A 26,730-nucleotide genomic window follows, 5' to 3' on the forward strand; every position below is an offset into this window, starting at 1 on the left:
TCGTGTCGTTTAGTCCGACAGAAGCTGAACCGCATCAGCGCACAATAGCGAGCTGTTTTTTGAGCGCTCAGTTTATGCAAAGTAGCCATGCGCTTTCAAATTTTGTTTCTGTAAACTGTAAACAAATATGGTCAAAGCCTTGTGGATAGGGAAGGCTTGCGGACACAGAAACAAAGTGTCTGGACGCAAATTGTTTCTGATGCGGTGATACAGTGATACGGTGATTAGCTTCAGTGTAAACGTAGCCTGAGTGAAGTGTTGACTTGCCAACCTTTTCAATCGACGCCTCCACATGCCACACACATCCAGGGAGTTGAGCTTTTAGTCATGTTGCTATGTTGTTACCTCATCAAAAACACACCTGGAGTTGTGTTTGTTTCATTCACATGTTTGAGTAACTTTGAATCATTAGGCTGTCTACATCTCCCACTCTCAGTTAAGACTTGGTTTTCAAGACACAATAGATCCATGCAAATGAAGGTTTCAAAATTGCTCCTGTGATGCCCTATAATTACCAACAACAGTGGTGCGTTTGAAAGCCAACTGGCCGTAAGATGGAGGAGCTCACATGTAATGATGTTTTTGTTCCCGGGTGGTTTGATTGACAGCTCACAGTAAGCGCCGCCCGCTAATGACAAACAGATTCGTTAACCTTTGGAGCTCCAGTCCTCCGTCTCTCGGCGCGTACCCAGGGGAGGGCTCTTCTTTCTGGGCCTGACAGTGCTTCTCCTCCCCTGAGTCTCACTCCCTTTCCGTCTGTTTACCTGGAGCTCAGCACAGACCATCAGTGCATCCATACTCTCCGAGAGCAACGCGTATCTGTCTACAAGCAGCCTCACTATGTCCAATTAGGGCTGTATACAATCGCCATGGTTATAGTGGTAAAGGTGGACTATGTAGCCTTTCACCTGCCCGTTTCCTCTGAGATGTAATTTGTTTGTTGGGAAAGTTGTCAGTATGGCTTTGAATGTATATAAAACTATGTTGCTTGCATTTCATTACACATGAGTTATTGCTCAAAAATACAGTGAAAACCATTACATTGTTTCTGAGCGGGTTCGCCTCTCCGCAGATCTGACCTAAGACTTGGCCTGGTGCCCACTCTCCACCAGAAAGCTTTCCAGAAAGTGGACCTTTAATTGAATGAAATGCAGCCAAGTTTAAAGGTCCTATATTATGCAAAATGGACTCTTGAGAGCTTTTAGTCATGTTACAACGTTGTTATTGCAGCAAATACCTGGAATTGTGTTTTGTTTCATTCACAAATGTTTGAGTAATTCTTTATTATTAGTCTGTCTACATCCCCAAAGCTCAAAATGCTCCATCTTATGACGTCATGTAGTGGTAGTTTTTCAGCTAACAGCTTCCTTTTACCTTTACTTCAATCATCCAAATGGTTCTAGTGAAGGTTTATGGAGTCTAAAAGCGGAGTGAAGTGACATCACAAGGTGGAACAGGGTGTTTTGTGTATGACAGAAGAACTACATCTGCAGAGTTTGTGAGTTAAACGTGTGAATGAAACAAAACACTCCACGTATGTTTGTGATGCCTAAGAATTCAGATGCAACTTTATGTCATTACTAACTGGATTGTAATGTTAATGGTTAATGGATGAGTCATCACAACACTGAAATTATCCATAGTTTAAAGCACAGGTGTCAAACATAAGGCCCGGGGGCCAGATCCGGCCCTCCAAGACCTTTAATCTGGCCCTTGGCTGATTTTCTACTAAAATAGTTTAATTATATTTTCTATTTAAATATTGGTAATTTGGTCTCCGGTGTCTCTGTACGTGGCCCCTCCCACCAGAGCAGCACAAATGAAGACTTGTCTCTTTCCAAACGCTCTTAAAAGACGATCGTTTTGACCGTTGACCGTGACACCTTCATCAGAAAAATGTCAAAAATGAGAAAAGTAGAAAATTTACTTATCCCTATTTGCATACGAGTTCATGTTAAAACATTGTGTTGAAATTGCATTTTTCTTAATGTTTCACGTTGTTCATAATATTATAACTTTTGTAAAAGAAAGAGTTCATCAATTAAAAATGATTTTTGTAATAGATTTGCATTTCTCTGCACAAATATTTGACCTTATTGTTATTTTTGGGGTATATATGCCATGAGTTTTCTGATCCGGCCCCTTTGGGATCAAAATAGGTTGGATACGGCCCCCGGACCAAAATGAGTTTGACACCCCTGGTTTAAAGTTTAACTAGAGGACAGGTCAGAATTTTAAGCTAAAAAAAAAGTACACTAGGGAGTATCAGCCTTGGGTCAGGGAGTACACTAATGCGGTATCGGATCGGAGAAAACAAAAGGCATCAGAACAGCACCAGTTATAATGTACCACACTGCTTTATCTCTGGCTAAATCAGTGCTTCCCAAACTTTTTTTTTCTGGGGACCCATATTTTAAAAGTCACAAACCTTCGCAACCCAAGTCTATAGACATTATTTGTAAATCACAAAATAAATTTGTGAACATTATTGAACATTAATGAGGACATTTTATATAAGGAGCAATGTCAATAATGTTGAATTCTCTCGTCTATTTTCATACATAAGGTGTAGATTATAAGGCACATTAAGTGAAACAAACAGCTGACGACTTTTTTTATTTCCTATGAGGAGGACTCAAATATAGATTGAGAAATAACGTGTTTAATACAGCTTTGCGCACATTTGTTTACATTTTACAGAAACAAAACTTAAAACCACATGGCTAATCTGCATAAACTATAAGTGATTTAAAAAAAAAAAAAAAAAAAAAAAACAGCTCGCTTCTTGTGCGCTGAAGCTTCTGTCAGACTAAAGGACACGACTCAGTGGAATATGTGTGAAAATTGGTTCGAGGTCAGTAAACACAACCAGAATTAATACATGAGGTGCACCGGGTTATAAGGGGATTTTTCAAAACATTATGGGATTTTAAGTGCGCCTTACAGTCCGAAAAATATGGTACTCAAGTTTTAAACAAGGAAAAATCTGTGTTTTCCACAAAAAATTGGTTAGGCAAGGTAGGGGTGTATGCAGAGATGTATATATATGTATATTGCAGACCTACATGCAGATTGTGACAAGGCTCTAAATAACACATTTCTTCACTCAGTATTCATGAGGATCTGCCTTTAAACCCAGATTCCAACAGGTGACATTGCCTGTATACACACATACAGTATACATACATACATACAGTCGATTCATATGGCTCTAGCCTTGGTTCCAGAAATGCTGTTTTTATGAAGCCATCCTCCATGCTCCTCCTCACCTCAGCCGCTCCGTGCGCAGTGATTGGATGACATGCTGCTTCCAGATAACGCCGGCTTCCTGCTGCTTTCCATAATAAAAAAAAAAGGAAAAACACGTCTCTCGGTGCAGAATTCAAATGAGGAGTTCACACTTTGGCGCTTTCAGCTGACACGGCGCCCAACAATAATGTTTTATGGACTATAACATCCCATTTAAAGGCAGCCCTGGGAAATGAGGCAGGAAGCCCACGTGTAATCCGTCCAAATTGATTCGGCGTAATGATAGCGGCCGGAGACACTGAGGCGTGCACGGGCCCAGTGAAGCCTGACCCCTGTGAGGACCCCGGCGCACACCACGACGCAGGCACAGATACCAGCTACAGCGGTGAGACTTTAGTGGTGGATTAAAGAGCCTGGACCGTAGACTGTATAAACAAGTGGACTAAGGGAGTGTAACAGCGACGCCACCCATAGTGCTAAACTCCAGTCAAATGAAGCTTGAATTCCATGTTAGGAATTCGTTTACAGACAAAATAGTGATATAAAGTCGCCAGGATCACGTAAAGACCACCCAAAATGTCCACTGCAAAAAGCAAAATCTAGTCAAAATAAAATGACTTGAATTAAGAAAGTTTTATCATGATTTGAGTAAATTTCACTTGACAAGTAAAATTATCTGCCAGTGGAATAAGACTTTTTGTACTGAAAAGATGAAAATACATCTTGCTACACAGAAGAAAAACAACAACTTTTTGCACTTAAAATAAGAAACAAAATTGAATGTTGCCTGAATTAAGAAAAACACACGTATTCCATTGGTAGATAATTTTACTTGTCACATTGAATCTACTCAGATAAAGTAAAATGGTCTTAATTTAAGTCATTTTAAAGGGACAGTTCGGAATTTTGGACATAGTACCTCATTATCTAGTGAGCCAGAGTGTTGGAGACGTGTGGAGACACTTTTTGAATATTCCATCCAGTCCTTGTATTTGCATTTGTTGCTGGTGCTAGGCTAGTGCATGTCAATGGCCATAGTTATTCTGAGTCTTACCCACTCCACAAAACACTTGAAGCAAATCTATTATTACACCAGACTGTCCATGTGAATGTTTGTGTTGATAGAATAATGTTTGAAATAAAACTAGCCTTGCATCGCTTGAATTGTCACACGTTGAGGGACTAATTTCTCATATATCAGTCCGCCGCTGCCAAGCTTTCTATCAGGAAGTACAACTCACTGCTGCTGCTCAGACATAAATCCTTCAAATGCAAGGTTAGTTTTACTTCTAAAATTATTCTATCAAAACAGACATTCACACCAACAGTCTGGTGTAATTATAGATTTGCTTTGGGCATTTTGTGGAGTGGGTAAGACTGGAGGATAACTATGGCCATTGACATGCACTAGCCTAGCACCAGCGACCTCTGCAAATAAAAGGACTGGATGGAATATTCCAAAAAGTGTCTCCACACGTCTCCGACACTCTGGCTCACTAGGAAATGAGGTCCTATGTCCAAAATTCCAGACTGCCCCTTTAACTTACCTAGTTTTTATTTTATTTCTTTGTCAGTGTTAGAGTTTTTGTTTTTGAAAAATGGAACATTGTCACCCCCTGAAATTGTGTTAAATGTAAAGGTGCTCTGTGTAACTTTTTAGTTGGGAGTCTGTCACCTGCTACCTTACATGTGTTCAACTACAGGTGGTTTTACTCCTCAAAAATACCTAAAAAAAACAAGCATTCTGACTGTGAGTGGGGTCGCCTCTCCACAGATCTGACCTGTAATTTGGCCTGGTTTGGTCTCAATGAAGATAGAACGGTTTAATATCACTCTGCGAAACATTTCAGACAAACCAGTAACATCTCCATGGAAACAATCTCGACAAAGTTTGACGCACCCTCCACCCGAAAAGTTACACAGTGCATTTTTAAGATAAGATAAGAGGCAAGGAGTTTTCTATACACATTTAATATCGTAAGCTATTGTTAGCGCAGCAAAATACCAAGGCGTGAGCGGTTTAAAAAGCCTGAATAATAGATGTGAGCACAGAGCTGCACGGAGACAAGCCCCAGCCTGCAGTTTTACATGGGCGAGGTTTCCTGGGTGCACAGTGGGCGACGGAGAGACGGAGATGAGCTTGTGCGATGGGGAGAGGGGCGCTCGTGACAGATCTGCTCCACAGCACTAAGAGGAGTTATGCAGGCCTGAATGTAGAACAGCTCCATGACAGCTAAGCCAGAGCCCGGGAGAGGAGAGAGGGGAGAGGGGAAGGGATGAGAGGAGAGGAGAGGGGGTAGTAGTGTGGGCAGACTGCTAATGTATCAATGAAGAAGTCTGCTCGTTTCTATTGGGTTCATCTCACAGGCAAAAATAGATCTTCAAGGAGAGAGATCAGTCCAGATTTTTATCATCTTAAGAACTATTTGATTTGAAACACTTTGCACTCGTCCAAAGTCATTCCTCACTTACCTTGTGCGTTCAGAGTGTCCTAATTACTCACCGCGATGAGTTTATTCACAACTTTTAGAGACTAGAGAGGAATTTTACTGTTTCTGGAAAGCAAACATTACATTACATTAGTATGGTAACACCGCACTTCCTGATTCTCTGACAATACGCATCAAAAAATGACAAAATGAGTTTAAATAGATCAATCAAAACAATCAAGCAGACTCTGATTATCACAAAGCGATTCCCGTCTGTAAACATTCAAGAATCAAGCATGCGCTGATAACCACCAAGGGACTGAGTCCTCAATCTTTTGATCTGAACTCAGATGCCTTATTTATTAGGCCATATGATCAAAGCTGACTTTGAGTTTCTAGATTGCGAATGAGCAGGATAATTTGTCTGATTCTGTTATTCACAATATGCCAATTACTCAAATTTGAGCTTTCTTTCATGCTCTTGGCAAGAAGCGTAGGTGCTGTGGCCTAGCTGGTTGAAGTGCCTGTCTTGTAAGCAGGAGCTCTTGGGTTCAAGTTCCAACAGTGCCTTTTTTCACATTCTATTCTCTTCTGTAAACATAAAAAATCAAGCATACACTGATAAGGGATTCAAACCTATCCTTAATGGTTGGCTTTGATTTCCTAGATTGCGAATGAGCAAGATAATTGGTCTTTCTCTGTTATTTACAATGCTCCAAGCGCCTGAATTTTAGCCTTCTTTAATGCTTCAATGAGGATGTGTAGGTTCTGTGGCTTAGCTAATTGAAGTGCATGGCTAGTAAACAGGGGATCTTGGGTTCAAGACCCTGCAGGGCCTTTTCACATTCTGTTCTGTGGGGGTAACCATTAAAACAATCCACCATTACCACAAAGCGGTTCAAACCCTGAGCCTTCTCGCCTGAAGTCAGATTCCGTATCTGTTAGTCCACGTCCTCATCAAAGTGCTGTCATGGTCTAATTTTGAATGTGCTGGTGGATTTGTATAACTGGGCCCTTTTTACACTGTACATACAGGGTTTTCGTCTACATCCATGTGCCTTGTATGATTGCGGGAGGTACTGTGGCTTAGTTGGTCAAAATGCCTGTTTTGTAAACAGGAGATCCTGGGTTTAAATCCCACCAGTGTCTTTTCACATTCTGTTTTCCTCTGTAAACATAAAAAAATTAAACCTGCCCTGATAACCGTGAAGGCATTTGAACCTATCCATTAGGCCACATGGTCATGGTTGACGTTGATTGTCTACCTTGTGAATGACCAGGACATTTGACTCTGTTATTAACAGTATGTCAAGTGCCCAAATTTTAGATTTCTTTCATGCTCACATCAAAAAGTGCAGGTGCTGTGGCTTAGCTGGTCAAAGCGCCTGTCTAGTAAACAGGAAATCCTGGGTTCAAGTCCCAGCAGCGCCTTTTCACATTCTGTGCTCTTCTGTCAACATTTAAAAACCATCAATCATCATGAAGGTATTTGCACACTGAAGCTGCTCATACAACGTCAAATGCCTTGTCCATTAGGCCACATGGACATGGTTAGCTTTGATTTCCTAGATTGTGAATGAAAATAATAATTTGTCTGAGTTAATTACAATATGCCAAGTGCCCAAATTTTAGCTTTCTTTCATGTTCAAGGTGCCAGTCTTGTAAACAGGAAATCCTAGGTTTCAGTCCCAGCAATGCCTTTTCGCATTCTGTTCTCTTCTCTAAACATTCAAAAATCAAGCATGCGCCAAAAACCACGAAGGAATTTGAACCTTCAATCTTCCTATTTATTGGGCCACATGGTCATGGCTGGCTTTGAGTTTCTAGATTGCAAATGAGCAGGATAATTTGTCCGACTCTGTTATTTACAACATGCCAATTACTCAAATTTTAGTTTTCTTTCATGCCCACATCAGAAAGTGTAGGTGCTGTGGCTTAGCTGGTCAAAGTGCCTGTCTTGTAAACAGGAGATCCTAGGTTTCCAGCAGTGCCCTTTCACGTTCTCTTCTCTTCTGTAAACATTCAAAAGTCAAGCACACCCTGATAACCACAAAGCGATTCAAATCCTCCCTCTTTTGATCCAAAGTCAGACTCCTTAAACCAGGCATACACTGTGTGAGTTTTGGCTATTTTTGAGCCAATTTTTCACTTGTGCTTAATCGTGTGTCATGCTTCGTGTAGTAAACATGGGGTAACGAGAACCGATTAATACCTCACGACTTGCTCTCGGTCAGAAATCGTAGGTCGCAAGTAGGGATGGGCATGATTAGTCGATTAATCGATAATTGATCATTAAGAATTTCATCGATTACGTTAATTTTAATCGACAAACCTAATGTAGGTTGTTGTGCGTAGCATGTCCGTACATGTAGTTCTCTGCACTCAGAAGGAGCGAGACACAAACAGTCGGTTTGTCTGCAACGTACTGAAGCACAAATGCGTATTTAACGATGACTTGTACAAGAAATTCCAGGCTTTTCGTTGCGTTCGGGACAAGTGGGAGGCCATGTGCACAGTGTATAAAGCAGCACATATTTCGGTGTCCAGTGGGAAAAAGCTTTGCCAGGTGAGAGTTTTGTTTCTGTGAGAGTTGCACAAAACTGAATTAAACACATTATAATCTCAAACAGATTGATGTGGCTCTAGATACGTTACGGTTTATATGTCGTAAAGTTGAATTTATTTATGCAGATTAGTAGTGCAGATGGTAATAATAATGATGATCATTTTAATATAAAAACGTTAATGATTAATCGATTATCGAACGTTAATTCTTCCGAAGATCGATTAAGAAAATTTCATCGAATCCCTAGTTGCAAGAATATCAAACCTGTCTGAAATCCAGTCACCTCTCGTGAGGGTTTAGCACCGTTGAATTAGTTACCTGAACTGTGAACTTTTAAACCCTGTGATTTGGTTGTACAGTTTGAGTGAAACAATCAAAAATATCACACATTTTATGACATGTCCAGCATTAGCCATTAGACCATGTGGCCATGTTTGGCTTTTATTTCCTAGATTGTGAATGAGCAGGATCATTTGTCTGAGACCTTGTCAATTGCAATATGCCCTCTGCCCAAATTTTAGCTTTCTTTCATGTTCAGATTAAACCTTGCAGGCGCTGTGGCTTAACTGGTCATAGTGTCTGTCTTGTAAACAAAAGATCCTGGGTTCAAATCCCAACAGTGCCTCTGGGGTTAAAATTAAAGATGCACAATTCAGCTTTACTGTTAAAAGGTCCCGACTGGCTTGTCTCCATAAAGATGTTATTGATTTGCCTGAGACGTTCCACAGTATGGCATTAAACTTCTCAATGTCCATGGAGACAAGAAGGGGACACCACCAGACCGAGTCACAGGTCATGTGTTAATATAAGCTTTTTTTTTATTTTTATTTTTTTCCACTCCACTTTTCTGTCGTGTTTACAATGTATGTGTGATTATTGTTTCTCTCTTTTCACAACCTCGAAATAAAAATAAATCAAATCAAATCAAATAAACAAATGCCATAGGTGCATAGATACGTCTTAATTTTGCTTCATAATGTCGATTCATAAAAATATATTAAACCTGTGCATTGACAAGAACCTGGTTTATTTGAAATTCACTCCTGAACCATTTTCCAGTCTGTTTTAGCGTGATGTATCACTGGTCCGGGCGCCTGTCCCTCCCCCGTCGGCTGCTGTTTACTCCGAGCAGCGCCTGACATTTGCTTTGCCTCTGGGGGTGAGGCAGGAGCGCCCCTGCTGACCCTCCTCCATCGCGGAGCAGGAGAGACCAATTTGAAAAGCGCCACGGCGGCCATGATTGATGCGCTGATCACGGCTCATCATTATGCTCCAGAGCGGCCCAAGGTCAACGCCGCTCTCTGCTCCTGCCTCTGCGCCTGTCTCTATCACTGCTCCTGCCTCTGCTTCTGTCACTGCTCCTGTCTCTACTCCTGTCTCTGTCTCTACTGCGCCTGTCTCTATCACTGCTCCTGCCTCTGCTCCTGTCTCCAATCCTGTTTCTGTGCCTGTCTCTAACGCTGCTCCTGTCTCTGCTTCTGCTCCTGTCTCTGCCTCTGCCTCTGCTCCTGCTCATTTATATGCTCCTGCCACTAATCCTGTCTCTTCTCCTGCCCTTGCTCCTGTCTCCGCTCTTGCGTCTGCCTCTGTCACTGCTCCTGTCTCTGCTCCTGTCTCTGCTCCTGCCGCTGCTCCTGTCTCTAACCCTTCTTCTGCTTCTGTCACTGCTCCTGCAGCTGATCCTACCTCTGCCCCGTCACTGCTCCTGTCTCTGCCTCTGCTCCTTCCTCTGAGCTGTCACTGCCTCTGTCACTGCTCCTGTCTTTGCCCCTATCCTGTCTCTGCCTCTACTCTTGTCTCTGCTCTTGCCTCTGCCCATCACTGCTCCTGTCTCTGCTCCTGTCTTTAACCTCGCTCCTGCTCCTACCTCTGCTTTTGTTCTGCTCCTGCCTCAGCTCCTGCTCCTCTCTCTGCTTCCTGTCTTTGCCTCTGCGCTAATCGCCGCTCCTGCTGCTACTTTTGTCTCTGCTCCTGCCACTGCTTCTGTCTCCAACCCTACTCCTGTCTCCTACCCTGCCGCTGCTCCTGCTGTTGCTCCTGTCTCTGCCCCTGTCACTGCTCCTGTTGCTGCTCCTGTCTCCCACCCTGCCGCTGCTCCTGTCTCTAACCCTGCTTCTGCTCCTGTCACTGCTTCTACCTCCGCTTTTGTCTCTGCTCCTGTCTCTGCCTCTGCTCTTGTCACCACTCCTGCCTGCTACTGTTTGCCCTGTCTCTGCTCCTGTCGCTGCCCTGTCTCTGCCCTGTCTCTGCTCCTGTCTCTGCCCCTGTCATAGCTCCTGTCCCTAACTCTGCTCCTGTCCTCTGCCCCTTCTGCTGTTTCTGTCTCTAACCCTGTCGCTGCTTCTGTCGCTAACCCTGTCGCTGCTTCTGTCGCTAACCCCGCTCCTGCTCCTGTCTCTGCTCCTGCCACTGCTCCTGCCTCTACCCCTGCCTCTGCCCCTGCTCCTTTTGGGTCAGTCTTGATTAATGGTAAAAGATGAGCTGATCTGTGGTTTCGGTTTTTATCCGTGGCCTGTCTCAGCTCACACAATGTAAACTAATGACAGTGACAGTAAAGGAAGGACACGCTCATCACTGCGCTCTACCGCCCCCTACAAAACAAACACAGACTTACCTACAGTTATTTATACCTGAAAATGCAAGACTAGCAACAATATCATGGAGATGGGTCCCTGAGCAGTGTGTTGTGGTACTCACTGCTCCTGAGTGGCATAGAAGTGCAAGACAAAATACCTTAAAGAGAGGGTATTTTACTTTAACTGCAACCAATTATTGCTTGAAAATGCCATATTCATCCCCGTTCCTCCTTCAAAGTGACCTGGTCAGTGTTGTTTGCCATTGAGAAATCTGGACTGTTTCATTGATACAAATAGCAGAAGGAGGCTCTTTGTGCTTTTCTCTAAACTAGACCTTGAAAAATGTATCTGGGCTCGCTCCTGTGATGCTTCAGCTCGATGTGTTCTGGACTAAACCCTCCTGTTCCTGTGGCCTTCAGCAGAGCCACTTCAGACTCATCATGTACAGCTCCTCTGGGCAGCACACATCAGTCAGTCTGTCAGGTTCACTTTCTAGAGCCATCTGTTATAGTGACAGGACCACACCTGTCCCAAAGCACCTGACCAGAATCCCTATCTCCAAAGTGATCAGAGACCATATGAAAGATTCAAATTTCACTCAAAAGTACGTTCCAAGTAATTTGTGGATCAATAAAGTTTGTCTAAATCTAATACTTAAGTACATTATGTGCCATAGAGCTGTACAATCCATCTATCCATCCATCTATCCATCTATTTATTTATTTACATGTCAGATATAAATGGCAGATGTGATATGGAGGTAATTCTGTAACTTTTACCTAGAAACCGTAACATAAACAAGAGCCAAAATGTGTCCGCACTGCACAATTGTTATGACTGGACTTATAAAATGAAACTAATAACACATTTACTTTAGGTTCTGTATGTAACTTTCTGTAGGAGGGACATCGCCCGCATGTTTCCATGGAAATGGAAAGTTCAAATAACATTCCCATGGAAACAGGCAGGAAGCCATCCGCCAGGCTGAATAAAAATCATGTTTATAGAGATGCAAGCACACTCACAGTAAGGACACATGTTTCTCTAAGTGCAATCATCGCGCAGAAAACAACACATGCTTTTATTTTTGTCTTTGTTTTGGCTAAAAAGTTACATATTGTGGCTTTAAATGAAGGTTTAACATGTTTAAAACTGTTACAGGACATGATATGCAAAATGGGTTAGGGTTAAATATGCAGTGTTTCCATTTTAAGTAATTAAATAAATAAAAATGCAACTGTTGCTATGGTGCAATGCAGCTGTCTGATGTTTGTGAACAGAAAGTCAATGGTTGTACTTTTATTCACAGTATACAAGGTGTTCTTTTAGTTGTGTGATGTGATAACAAGACACAATGGTAAAACTTAAATCTCGAGCATAGAATGAATCTTTCTTTGTATGGACACCTGCTCAAATGTGTATCTATTATTGATTATAGTTTTAGTATTGATTAGTATCTGAGTTTTAACACTTAGGCCCTGTCCACACTAAGTACGTATTCGAGTTGTTTTCATTATGGATGCAGTGTTTATCCAAACTAATCTGATAGAAAACGGCTCCAGAGACAGAACGATCTGGTCCCGCCAGCTCCCACGAATTCATTTGAGTACGGATCTGATCCTGTGGGTGCCTCAAAACGTTGATACACTGATGTAGGTCTATGCGCCGCGAAGTAATTCAGCGCCAAAACACTAAGAGGCTAGAATATATGTCCATTCATATATACAGTCTGTGCGTATGACCTGCAGACATATAATCTCTGAAAAGTTTAACATGAACCATCTACAACGCGACAGAAACACAGAACAGACTCATCATCAGCAGAACACCCCTCTGTCACAGAAAGAACACTCATATTCCACTGACTTGTGTCCTTTAGTCCGACAGAAGCTGAACTACATCAGTGCACAATAGTGAGCTTTTTTTTTTTTTTTTTAGTTTATGCAAATTAGTCATGTGGTTTTAAGTTCTGATTCTGTAAAACGTAAACAAATATGCTCAAAGATGTGTGGATAGGGAAGGCTTGCGGACACAGAAACGACATGTCTGGACGCAGATTGTTTCCGATACGGTGATACGGTGATTCGTTTCAGTGTAAACGTAGTCTTAATGCTGCTACGTTTTCATTCTAAAGTGAAAAGACAGTAGTTCACTTTATCAGACAAACCATGACAAAACCTCTTCATTTTAGTGCCCGCTTTACACTAATATTGTTCTTCTGTCAAAATGCAAACACTTTGTTCCACCTTGTGATGCCAAGTGGCAATTCAGAATGAAACTCCATACACCTTCAGTGGACAGTTTCAGCCCTAAAGGTGAAAGCTGAAAACTTCCTCTTCATGACATCACAGAGTAGAATAGAGGATTTTGAGCTTCAGAGATGTAGAATAAAGGGTTGCTCAAACATGTGTGAATGAAATGATGAGGTAACAACATTCTAACATGTCTTAAAGTTCACAGGAGTAAATTTTGCACAATAATGGACCTTTAAAAGACTAATTCCACCATAGAATGCAGGCGTGTCCTCCAGTTCAATTGGAAACTATTGACACGCGTGATGTAACATAAACCCATCCTCTCCATTCATCCGTCTTCCCGAGGACAGAGCTGAGAGCCTGCCGTACTCCCTCTTGTCTCGCTGAAGGACGCGCCGCATTATTAGCTCCAAAATGTTTTTTCGTGTTTGGATTCTCTGTTGCAGCCGCACTCCGACTGCAAACAAGCTTTTTCCTCTCATCAAATACGTATGTGACTGTGTGATGCGCCGTCTCCCATCTGTAGTAAATAAACTATGTGAATGAGAAATCAGTGAAATATTTATCCATCCGCCGTGTTTCATGTCTGCTCGTGTGGGCGTGTGGTTATAGTTACAGCAGTATGTAAGAGGCTTGTCAAAAGTACCGTAAAGATCGTAAAGTAAAGAACGTTTCCTGAATAGCTTTAAAGTGATCTTGAACACATAGACTAGTGTACGCCCATGGACCACTACGGAGCAATATTGTCGGCCTACGTAACATAAATGGAGGTTTTTTTATTGTTTATTGTTGATCAAAACATATTCTAAACTTTTGATTCATGAAAGTGTCCACCTTTGGCAGATAGAACAGCTGAACTCACTCGTGGCTCGTTCTTTTTACAATAGAAATCAAATATTCTTCAGAAAGTTCTTCCCAAGTCTGTTGCAGAAGTTTCCATAAATGTGTGGCACTTGTAGGTTGTTTAGCTTTCACTCTTCTGTCCAGTTCATCCCAAACCAGCTCGATGTGGTTTAAGTCTGGAGACTGTGGTGGACACTCCATGTTTTCAAGTTTACCATCTTGTTCTTTTTTTTCCTGAGGTAGTTTTGGCAGAGCTTGGACTTGTGTTTTGTTACCTTTTATCTTTTTTTTAACCCCTGACTGTTCAGTTCTTACCTTTGTACCATTTCAAGCTCTTCATTGGACTTACACGACTTGAACTGCAATAAATAACTGGAAAAATTAGGGTGTTCTAAAACGTTCTACTGGTAGTGTATACATGTCTATGATTGAAACAAATGGTAAAAGTAGGAACTTTAAGTTTCAACGCTAAGTCGCCACTGAACGTCGCATAGTAACATGTTGAGTTGTGCAGTGCATTGTTTTACTTCTCAAAATAGCTTATGTCTAGCCTGATTCATCAGCCGGTTTCACTTCATGAAACCATCTAACCTAATTAGACGGGTACTTTTTTCATTTAACCAATCGCTACTATTTGGTCGTGATGTATGTAATGCGCCTTAAACAGGGCTAAATGCTTTTCCCAAATCGCATAGGAAGAAGGGCAATAACGTCTTTCCCCTTGATGAAATTCACCAAACATTTTCTTTGTTCCATCTTAAATCCTCAATCTCTGGAATCGTTGCAAACTCAGAATATATGGCTCTTTGCTGACTGGCAAACTCGCACTTCCGGGGTGTTTGCGAACTGTTTACTGTATTCTGATTCCTGACCTAGTCCCTGGAGAGAAATGAAATTGAGCGGAGGCACTAGGTGGTGACAGCCTGACTAGCTTATGTACCCTTCAGAAAAAACAAACAAACAAACAAACAAAAAAACTATATTGTACAGCCTACTTCCTTCAGTATTTTCAACATCGTAGTAGATCTACTGCTGTAAGTGCAATAGTTTGGATATGAAAAAAACTGCATTCATGAGAAATACTAGTGTTAATGCTGTACTTGGCTGCTTTGCTTCGAACACAGACAGTATAGACTTTGCCAAGAAGAAGCGAAAAAGAGGGACAGTGCAAAACTCTTTCTGACTGGTTGATTACAAACTACAGGATTGCCCGTCAGGGAGTTTCTGTTGCACGTCTTGAACGCCCATGCTGCATGATCCTTACCCTGTGGAACCTACCTGGACCACTGAGGGATTACACAGATATAAGACCACAACTAGTTTAGACTTTTTTTTTAATAATGATTGTGGTCTTAGAATCACTATTGAGTATCGAGTCTATTCTTTAGGATCAAAATCAAGTTTGAAATTGTAGTATCATGACGACACTACTACAGTCACAACTGAACCTGTGTTACCAGAGCTTTAACCTGCAGGTAGAGGACACATAGAAGATTGTTTTTCATTGTCCGTACGTGGACAGGCCATCGCTCATGTGAAAGCTCAGAACCTCCAGAATGCACTCTTTTTAAATCTAATAAGAATGTATTTTTTGCAGCTTTTACTAGAAGCTCAAAGTCACTTTACAATTTTGGGCATTATTTGTTCACTCCACACTTTGGTGGTCAGATGCTTTTGTAGCCACATAGGCAAGACGAATACTAACCAGCCACACAGAAGGTGGGCGAAGTTTTTTGCCTAAGGACTTGTACTAGAGCCACTGCTTCCCCACTGTGGCTATTCCCAACAGTCCCCCAGCCGAGTACAAACCAGGCCCAGTCCTGCTTCGCAAAAGAGATCGACATTTATCCAGATGATACAGGCAAACCGAATCATTTTGCAGTTTTTTTGTACATTCCTGAGGCGCCTGCGTGACAGTGAGCGAGTGCTTTGTTTTTGCAGATGGACAGAGATAATCACAGTTTTTCTTTTGATATCTGAAACACCTCCATCTTTTTTCGTTTCTTTGAACAGAAAGGGAAACATTGTCAAACAGGTCGAAGGTTCTAGACCTGCCACAGCAGACTCTGAAATTCCAATTACCACTGAAAATGTGCATAAGAACTTAAAGGGGAGTCTTTGATCAAATATATACATTATTCTAATCTGTAGTTTTCATATCAGGCCTAATATGTACATTAAACCAGTAGATCCAGTCTAAATATGACATTTTACAGAGAAACAGCTTTAGACACCTATAACAAGCTGTGTTTTTATTGAAAATTTTACTGTCAATCTACCCTCTGCTGCCCCTGCTGGCCCTTTAACCTGTTTCTGAAAAGAGCCAGTGGAGCGGTGATTGAAACTGCTCTTTGAAAAGACAGCTATATTACAGCGCGTTGAATACACCCAGACGTTTCCGAGCTGACTCAGGTTGGTTAAGAAGACAAACAAAAGCACAATATCTGCTTTTGGAATGAAAACTGTGCAAAGCTTTTTAAGGGAAATGTTTTTTTTAAGAGTGTGATTACCATTACATGTTCAAATCAAATAGAGCTTTTGCTGATAAGATTTCTAATGCTGATTTATTCTTCATTGCAAAAACAGTGGACAAGTTTCATACGCTATAATTTGGTGTTTTGTTTCGCAAGGTGATTATCCATTTATCTTATTATTGCCAGTTTCAGTGCTGATGAAACGTTGCCTCACCCTGATCTGAATGGTCACTACCAACTGCAGCCAATCATGAACTGACATCAAGACACTTCCCCATTTTAATTACTGACAAAAGTTAAACGTGTGTATTGTAAGAGGTTTTCAGATCAGCCAGTGCAGAATATGACCAGATCTGTATCAAAAGTTCATGATTAGGAAATCCCCAGCAGCAGTCCAGTGATGAGAGCAAAACCTGAAGAACACTTTGACTGGTCCTAATTAGAAGATGGCTCATGCTGCTCTGATTCAGGAGATATTTGGTCCGCTACAGACGAAAAAATGTCCTGTGTCCGAAAGGTCAGACTTTCACAGTGTAGGATGCACGGTGCTTGAATTCATTTAGCTGTTTCATTAATCAGGACATATTGTGCGTGTGTCTGGTCTATATTTATAATTAAGCACATTTATTCACAATATTCATCTAAAGCAACTTACTAAAAGAAACAAGTCATCTGACTTCTGCATTAGAAAAAAGCAAAGCCCAGTGGGAGCTAACGTCACCGTAAACGTCATCACGACAAAGTGCCGCATGCTGTCAGACCCTCCTATGTATAGCTGTAGATCATGCTAGTGGTTTTTAAAGTTCATTTGTACCAAAATGACTTTAAAATCTGTCCCAAATACTGGCCCAAAAAAATAAATAAATAAATAAAATAAATCAGCAGAGCTCATAGAATTTTCTGGATTCTAAGCATTCATATCGGCATTGGCCACAGGCATAAAAAAACCTATGTTGATCTCTAGCTCCTTTCAATAACATTACCATTTGTTTGTCTGCTTTTATAAAACATGTATAGTTGTCTTCTAAAGAGGTGTTGTAGAATAAATTCCTGCAGCCCGAAAGTTGTATGAAGAGACATGAGTTGGAACTGGTCCTTGGCAAGAAATATAAAAGCGGTGTCTACCACCACAGAATGCGGAGTGAGTGTAAAGCAATGTAAAGTGCTTTGGGTGTCTAGATATGCACTATATAAATTCAATTAAAAAATAATGATGATAATAAATTATTTACCATCAGAACATAATCCAGCAACCAGAGCCATGAACTCTCAAGACACTGTGATAGTGTAGTCCATTTCAATCTCATGCTAGCCTGATTCATCAGCCGGTTTCACTTCGTGGAAACCGTCTGACCTCGGAGTATTAGGATTCGTTCGCTCTACGGTAGGCAGGTACTTGTTTTATTTAACCAATCGCTGCTGTTTGGTCGTGACGTATGAAATGTGCCAAATTCCGTAGGAAGAAGGGCAATAACGTCTTTCCCCTTTATAAAATTCACCAAACATTCTCTTTGAATCCTCGATCTCGGGAATCGTTGCCAACACAGAATGTCTGTCTTCGTCCACATCCATCTCGACCGCTTTGTTTACTGTTGTGCTGCACCACAAAAGGGACCCAGATAGACACTTGAGTTTGACGTCATGGCTTCACAGCTCTTCGCTGATTGGCCGTTGTGCGGTCTACAACTTCCAGGGTTCTTGCAAACCATCTAGTGTATTCTGATTCCTGACCTAGTCGCTGGAGAGAAATGAAATTGAGCACTAGGTGGTGCCAGCCTGTCTAGTCTAGTTTCCGTTGTAAGGAGTATTATACCTTTGATTTCTCTAACATGCTAAACAAACGTTGTTTTCTTGAGATCCAGAATACTCAGTTCTTCAGTACTTTAGAAGTGAATCTCTCCAGTTCAAATGAGCGTGATTGACAGGTGACCATCATAGATCAACATGTTATGGTTAAAATCTTATGATATGGCCAAAAGCAAAGACTGCAAAGAAAATACACACACAATAAATATTCACCTCTAAAAAAGCATTGTTCTAATCCCATGTTTTGAATGATAAGTGGATGTATTAATTATCGTGAGAGGTCTATCTGCAGAAATGTGTCCCAAAGTGTCCTCCAGTGTCCTCCAGTGTCCCCGGGCCCCTGCAGCTTAAGTCCAGGATGGATGCGTGTGCCTGTAGGTGTGGCTCAGGGCTGCCTCTGTGGTGATGGAGCAGAGTTGTGGAGCCTGCTGTGTTCACTGTACTTATGAGAGCACTTTAGTCTCACACACAGAGGCCCTTTCAGACTTTTCAGAATCCATATGTGCCTCACAGCTCTCAGTCTCAGACCAAACCAACAGCAGAATCACAACAGGGCCATGCCAAATTACATCCTTATTAGATATAAATGACATGGTTTAAAGTTCTGTTATGGGTAAATGTAAGTGTAGTGCAGTAGTATTGTTGGATAAGTTTAGTGTCTCTCAACTGACTTAAAATAGCTTTCTTCAGTTTCCATATTGAGGACTTGGAATGAGGATCCAGAAACAAACAGCACTCAGCATGTACCAAAGCACACACACAGTTAATATCAAAAGTCAATATGTGTTTTTTTGAGAACATGTGGGACCTGTTGCATGTAGTAAGTGAGCTGATGCTAAAGAATCCCTGTATCATTTGTTTATTCGTTTTTCAGAATAAAACCAAAAATAGGAAAATGAAAAAAAAAAAAAAAAAACAATTTTCTTCATTATTTGTCTCCAAAACCAAAATGGAAAAAACGGATAAAGACCGTTTCCCGTTTACATGACTTAAACTGTGACGCTGGACTGAACTAGGACCAGACCGGGACCGAGACCGCGACCAGACCAGGACTGAGACCAGGACTGAGACCAGGACTGAGACTGGGACCAGACCAGGACTGAAAACGTTTTAGTCCTGGTTTAGTCATGATTCAGTCCTAGTTAAGTCCGTATGTGGCGCAAAAGTCCAGCATCGCAGTCACAGAAGTCATGTAAATGGGAAACGGTCGTTATCTGTTTTTTTGTTTGTTTGTTTGTTTGTTTGTTTTTTTCATTTTCGAGACAAATAATGAAGAAAATAGTTGTTTTTTCATTTTCTTATTTTTGGATTTATATTGAAAAACGAATTAACGAATGATACGTGGATTCTAAAGAAACTTTGCTCCACTGCTTGTGGCTTCGTTCTGAGGTAGCAGTCTCTGGGAGGAGGTCAGAAATAGGACTGGGTACCATTTTTTTTTTTTTTCTGATACCGATACCTGCTTTTTGGTACCAATTCCTGAACCATTATTTTTTTGTTTGGTTCATGTTATATAATTGGCTTCAACCTTATGCAGAGTCTACAGACTGTGACTGCCTGGATGTGGATTTATGTGGAGACTTGAAGTGTTTTCGGGTGGATATAAATTCACATTGCACACTGTTTCCTCGGCTCTTCTGTTTTAGCGGTAAGATGATTGAGGTTTGTTTGGACACATGAAAAACTGTGTAAAATGTGAGTGGTGTTTCTGTGACATTTGTTTGTTCAGGGCACCTGCACTGTTGTTAAATCAGCGCGGTGGATTTTTTGGCTCATTGTCGCCGGCATGTAATAGCCTGATTCATCAGACAGTTTCACTTCATAGAAACCGTCTGACCTCACAGCGTTAGAATTTGTTCACTCGACGGTAGGCGGGTACTTTTTTCATTAAACCAATCGCTGCTAATTGGCCGTGACGTATGTAATGCGCCGCTAACGGGGCTAACTGGTATATTAAGCTTTTCCCAAATCCCGGAGGAAGAAGGACAATAACGTCTTTCCCTTGATAAAATTCATCAAAGATTCTCTTTGTTCCAGCTTTAAATCCTCGATCTTGTGAATTGTTGCCAACACAGAATGTATGGCTCTTCACTGATTGGCACTTCTGGGGTTTTTGCGAACTGTCTTGTGTATTCTGATTCCTGACCTGGTCGCTGGAGAGAAATGAAACTGAGAGGAGGCACTAGGTGGCCACCAGTCTGGCTTGGCATGTAAAGCCAAGGAACCGAAAGTTGTCACCGAATGAACATTAGTTTTTCAGTACCATTACTTACCAGACCTTTTCAGTTGGTTCTTACTTGGAACAGATTTTCGGTACATAGCCCTAGTGAGAAAAGTGGCAGAAATTATTATGTCAAAGAATGTTCCAACCAGAGCGTATCTATCCCCAGAACCACAAGTTTACTAAGAGTGAACAAACTCCTAGCTGAAGTTGGTGGGTAAAACAACACATTGAAATGATCTGAAATTGTGTGAGGTCCTCTGAGGGTTTCTGTAGAGAATCTTAACATAATGGATGATGCTGAAGACGAATGATTGGATTATACTGAAGGTTCTATTTCTGTTGTACCTGTGATTTGCACCTCACGTTTCACAGCTCCACTCGCAGTTGTCTTCGTAGAATTAAGTTATTCCGACGGGTTCATTTTACTCACACCATATCATCACTTTCTACATGAAGCTCCAGGTGATAGCGGGTTCCTCTCGAGGCACAATTAGCACTCCACTTACATGGTTGTTTATCTGTAACTGTTTGTTTGTTAAGATTTAGGATTGGCATAAATTAGAGTTGTGTTTTGTTAGCAGCGACCTTTTTACCTTTAGTTCAGTTGAGATTGGCAACTTCGACGCTTAAATGATCCAAGAAGGAAACAACATTATAACACAGATCATAAAATAGTGGGCCCTTTAAGTGGAGATGGGATTTTTTGCTGTTTATAGTTCCTTGAGTATTTATAATTAGTTCCCTTTGTCACAAATGAGTGCAGATTTTTCCAGTGCATCAAATGTAAAGGTTGAAATCGTGAAATAGCAGCCACGCAGATCCCAAAAGAGCTGAATAATGCATACATGACCTTTCGGCAGAGACGCAAATCAGTGAGGTGTAATGAGCAGTTTACTGGAGGGGCAAATGTGCGAAATGAGAAACTGCCGGAGGAGGAGACGCCAGAAAAGAGCTGAGACAATGGAGAGGCTGGGGAGGTCAACCGTCGTGCTGCTGCGGTCCATAGAGCTGAGGGGAGAGAGAGTGTATTTATGTATGTGAGAACGAGTTGACTGTTGTGATAATAAGAGTGGATCCAGTAGGCATGGTTACTAGACAGTGGGGGACAGTAATGATAAGTTTATTATGGAAGTTTGGATCTTTCTTTTAAAAATTCTGTCAATTTTCTATACATTTTTTCCATAAACTATAAAATAAAAAAGGTCTGCCACTTGCTTGTCTCAGTCTAGGGGTGTAGTGGGCGTGGTATGCGGGCGTCCACCCACTTCTCCAAACGTGAGATATAAAAAAATAAGAAATATTAAATAGCTATCAACGTAAATATCAAACCAGAGCTATTGGCAACGGTGAAAACAACCTGCATAGGCTCATGATATCTGCAGAACTGTCTTCTAGTCACCTGAGACATGAGGAGACCGGGACTGAACCAGGACTAAACCAGGACTAAACCAGAACTGAGTGTCGGGACGGGCCCAGAGGTGCGCCCACGTAGACTGTCGGGTGACCGCAAGCGAAAGGACCGGCACAAAGCTCCGCGCCCCACGGGGCTAAGCTCAACCATCGCCCGATTGCAGTTTGTGGACACTCTGCTCCACAGCTCGGGGTTCTCTCTCCAAGATTAGTCCTAGTTTAGACCTGGTTCAGTCCTGGTTTAGTCCTGGTTTATTCCTAGTTTAGATCTGGTTTAGTGCTGTTTCCGTCCTGGTTTAGTCCTGGTTTATTTCTGGTTTATTCCTAGTTTAGACCTGGTTTAGCACTGGTTCAGTCCTGGTTTAATCCTGGTTTACTCATAGTTTAGACCTGGTTTAGCACTGCGTTAGTCCTGGTTCAGTCCTGGTTTAGTCCTGGTTCAGTCCTGGTTTAGTCCTGGTTCAGTCCTGGTTTAGTCATAGTTTAGACCTGGTTTAGCACTGATTCAGTCCTGGTTTAGTCCTGGTTTACTCATAGTTTAGACCTGGTTTAGCACTGCGTTAGTCCTGGTTCAGTCCTGGTTTAGTCCTGGTTCAGTCCTGGTTTAGACCTGGTTTAGTCCTGGTTCAATCCTGGTTTACTCATAGTTTAGACCTGGTTTAGCACTGGTTTAGTCCTGGTTTAGTCCTGGTTTACTCATAGTTTAGACCTGGTTTAGCACTGCGTTAGTCCTGGTTCAGTCCTGGTTTAGTCCTGGTTCAGTCCTGGTTTAGTCATAGTTTAGACCTGGTTTAGCACTGATTCAGTCCTGGTTTACTCATAGTTTAGACCTGGTTTAGCACTGCGTTAGTCCTGGTTCAGTCCTGGTTTAGTCCTGGTTCAGTCCTGGTTTAGACCTGGTTTAGTCCTGGTTCAATCCTGGTTTACTCATAGTTTAGACCTGGTTTAGCACTGGTTTAGTCCTGGTTTAGTCCTGGTTTACTCATAGTTTAGACCTGGTTTAGCACTGCGTTAGTCCTGGTTCAGTCCTGGTTTAGTCCTGGTTCAGTCCTGGTTTAGACCTGGTTTAGTCCTGGTTCAATCCTGGTTTACTCATAGTTTAGACCTGGTTTACCACTGGTTTAGTCCTGGTTCAATCCTGGTTTAGTCATAGTTTAGACCTGGTTTAGCACTGGTTTAGTCCTGGTTCAGTCCTGGTTTAGCACTGGTTCAGTCCTGGTTTAGTCCTGGTTTACTCATAGTTTAGACCTGGTTTAGCACTGCGTTAGTCCTGGTTCAGTCCTGGTTTAGTCCTGGTTCAATCCTGGTTTAGTCGTAGTTTAGACCTGGTTAGTCCTGGTTCAATCCTGGTTTAGTCCTAGTTTAGACCTGGTTTAGTCTTGGTTCAGTCCTGGTTTGTTCCTACTTCAAGAACCACAGCAGGCTTCAGAGTGGGCAGGGCTGTTGAGCTCCGTAGCTTACCAAAGTCATACTAAAACATTTTGACAGATTTTTGAGCGCCGTGTACCACATAAAATCAGTTTGAGGTCAGTAATCACAACCAGAGAGAGAGAAAATTAAAGGATTTTAAGTGCGCCTTATAGTCTGAAAAATACTGTACACTTTTCAACTATATTCTTCCACACTGCCAACAACACGCTTTTCTTAGCCCTTCTGATTCATCGCACAGTGCAGCATAATAATAAGGATTATTACAATTACTTTAGCCATCTCCCAGAGGAAATACATGTTGTGGTTTTCTGTGAAGCAAATGCACTAATGCGTTTTTAATGACTTTTAATGGCTATTGTACAGACAGTTAGCAGATTTATATATTTCATTTTCACCATATTATTAGGAAGGAAATGCTCAACTCTCCCTTGCAATAACAGCAAGAATGTGTGGAGGCCATGACTAAAAAACAAACAAATCACATGCCAACCTCACTGATTACAGTTATGGGCCATTAAGCTGCAGTGTGCGCTTGTGGAGAGTCAAATGTAAAGTCTCGGAGCCTGTAGTTTATTAGTTCACAGTGTAAGTAGTGTTCCTCTGCTCTCAGCTCGTGCTCGGAGCAGTGGGACCTCCACAAAACATGTACGACCCACTGGACACAGCCACACTCCAGCCCTGTGCTCATGAGTGCGTTTACATGCGCATTAGTTTCCCGGTTATGAGCCTTATCCTGGTGATGATAGTATTCTGGATGTGGCTTTTACATGCTCTCAGAGAAACCAGAACTGAACAGAGATCTGCTGATGTACTTTAACCAAAAACTGAATCTGTATGGTTGTATGGATGATTTTTTTTTTTTTTTTTTCAAAATTGAATTATAGACATGTAATTATGTTGACCAAGAAAAAAATAATGAAAAATCCATCAGCTGTGGACGTGGTGGGCAGTGTTGGGAGTAACGCGTTATAAAAGTAACAATTACTGTAATGCAGGGGTGTCCAAACTTTTTTCATCAAGGGCCACATATCCAAACACAAATGAAGCAGAGGGCCGATCGAGGGCTGTAGACTGGAGCTCAATACAGTGAATAACTGTAATATGTGCATGTTTAACACGTTAGAATGAACCATCAGTCTTTATTCATGCTAAGATCCTTAAAACTACACACTAAATATTAAAGATTGGCTTTATCAAGGTAGATTTTCAAAAAACTTGCAGTAAAAAGTTCATTTTTAATTGATGCAAGGCAATTTGGGCCAATTCACCTGGAAGCCTGAGGGCCAGGAAAAATTTGTCTGAGGGCCGCATTTGGCCCCCGGGCCATAGTTTGGACATGCCTGCTGTAATGCATTGCTTTTTGTTGTAACGCAGTAATGTAAGGCATTACAGGGAAAAAAAATGTTAATATTTTACTTGGTACAAATGTCAGTGATGCGCTTTACAATGCATTTTTAACCTGGATTGAAGTGGTGGGTTTTTCGTTTTTCTTCATGCAAATTCGCTAAAATCACCGCAATATCAGCAGCGGTGAAATGCTGGAGACGCGCCCGCATAGACCGTCAGGTAACCGCGAGCGAAAGGACCGGCACAGAACTCCACGCTCCACGGGACTAACCGCAGCCAATGCTCAATCGTGCCTTGAGTGTCTGCAAGGCACTTCCAAGTTCTAGTACAAGATTAGTCCTGGTTTGGTTTAGACCTGGTTTAGTCCTGGTTTAGACCTGGTTTAGTCCTGGTTCAGTCCTCCTGCTTCAGTCCTTGGATCAGTCCTGGTTTAGTCCTCATTCAGTCCATACAGTATACAGCACAAAAGTTCAGCGTCTTTGCAGTTACTTTGGTGAGAGTAACTTAAAAGTGCTGCTATAGTAACGTAAAGCCTTACATTTTAAACACAGTAATATCGTAATGTAACGAATTACTTTCAAATGACAGTAATAAGTAATAATAAATAACACATTACAGTTTTAAAGTAACTTGCCCATTTGTGGTGGTGGGCTCAGCTAAACATTTGGCAATAGATAACGAGGATACTTCATTATCTATTTTCAGTTAGGGTATCAATCAAGCTCCCTATGTTTCTAGGGAACGCCTCCTATGCATTCCACATACGCTAGACCCTGTTTACTCGAACTGTAGCTTCCTCGCAGTTAGCACAAAGTTTGTTGCAATGGCAGAAGACGTGACCAGTTTGCCGCAAAAGAAAATCCGTATTTGAGAGAGAAGGAGAGAAGCCAAACTAAGGTGATTCTTGGAGATTCTTGGAGATTCCCTCCAGCGATGGCGCGACTAAAGCAGATGAGGGGTCTAAAGACTGATGCATTGGTCGCTAAATGACTTCTGGACAGGAAACTTCAACAGCGATTCATTCAGCAATTCTGAACACGCACCGGCTGTAAACAAGCAGGATTTCTATCGTAAGGAGTAGGTGGGAGGAGGCGTTTCTACTTAGGAAGTTGTGGAGGATGAGCGTGTCAACATTTGAAAAAGGACAAACACTCGCTGTATTTCCTCTTTCCTTAGTAAATCATCTATACAACCTTTAAGTAATCTGTCAAGACATTCAATGAATCATGCAGTGGTGATAGATCCCATATGATACAAGCTTTTCCCACTTCCTTGGGTGTCCATGTTTTTTTCACAGTTACCACATATTGGCATACATAATATCTGTCAAATGTATATACATATTTACTTATACGTATAAGCGTGTGCCTATTGTGGGATTCAAATTTAAAATTGTGGAAAAAATAAGACTGAATTGAATTGAACCAAGATACTGTGTACATCAGAGTCCTGCACGGGTCCATTTTTGGAGACCCGCACCTGCCCACAATCATGCAGTAAAGCACAACACCCGCCTGTTAACCCTTGCTTATATCAAAGTTAAATCTGCACCCACCCGGACCCATTAACTTTCCACCCCGTACCCATGATAAATCACACACACACAGATTGCCCTGGAAGAGTCATTGTGGACTATTTTATAAGCAACGCCAGCACTGTCAACTTAACTTTTATCTCTTTTACCTAGGCCGATGCTCCTCAAACTATGAATGCTGCTCGGGAAAATGCTGTTAATTATTGTAGCCCCCTGTAGGCCTACTGAACTTGGTCGAAAAGTAATCAGTTTGTTAGCTGGACAAAAGTTTCGACCAACTAAACTTTTGTCCAGTTGGCAAATTCAGTTTCTCCTTTTGCCATGGATTCTATCTGGACGACTGAGGGATTGTACTGTGATTATGACAATTTGTACAGGATAGTCTAATATAAACAGGTCCGCAGGTACCCGACCCGGTGCAGGGCTGTGATGTACATGCTCCATCAGAGTATCCTGGAGACCCTGTTAACTATGGCACACATATGGCAAGGAGCTAACCATGGAGCAACTTTGCGAACTTGAGGATTTTTAACAGGTTTCTAACAACAAAAAAGACGACATGCATTCGAGTAAGGACACGAGACTG

General features: G+C 41.7%; 1 protein-coding gene and 2 non-coding genes across 3 annotated transcripts in view; all 3 read left to right on the forward strand.

Moving 5' to 3' along the window:
• The first annotated feature begins 3,528 nt into the window (after positions 1–3,528).
• Positions 3,529–26,730, forward strand: part of LOC110169279 (complexin-1-like) — a 40,797-nt gene continuing 17,595 nt past the window's right edge. The window contains exon 1 of the mRNA XM_020934802.1: positions 3,529–3,634. Coding sequence (XP_020790461.1) covers positions 3,529–3,634 — 106 coding nt within the window. The remainder of the gene's footprint in view (positions 3,635–26,730) is intronic.
• Positions 7,036–7,109, forward strand: trnat-agu (transfer RNA threonine (anticodon AGU)). The gene has a single exon. It is a non-coding gene; the product is annotated as a tRNA-Thr (tRNA).
• On the forward strand, positions 8,796–8,869 carry trnat-ugu (transfer RNA threonine (anticodon UGU)). The gene has a single exon. It is a non-coding gene; the product is annotated as a tRNA-Thr (tRNA).

This window comes from Boleophthalmus pectinirostris, unplaced genomic scaffold (assembly GCF_026225935.1).
Source record: "Boleophthalmus pectinirostris isolate CB_2022bp ecotype Guang Dong unplaced genomic scaffold, ASM2622593v1 HiC_scaffold_23, whole genome shotgun sequence".
NCBI classification, from domain to species: domain Eukaryota; kingdom Metazoa; phylum Chordata; class Actinopteri; order Gobiiformes; family Gobiidae; genus Boleophthalmus; species Boleophthalmus pectinirostris.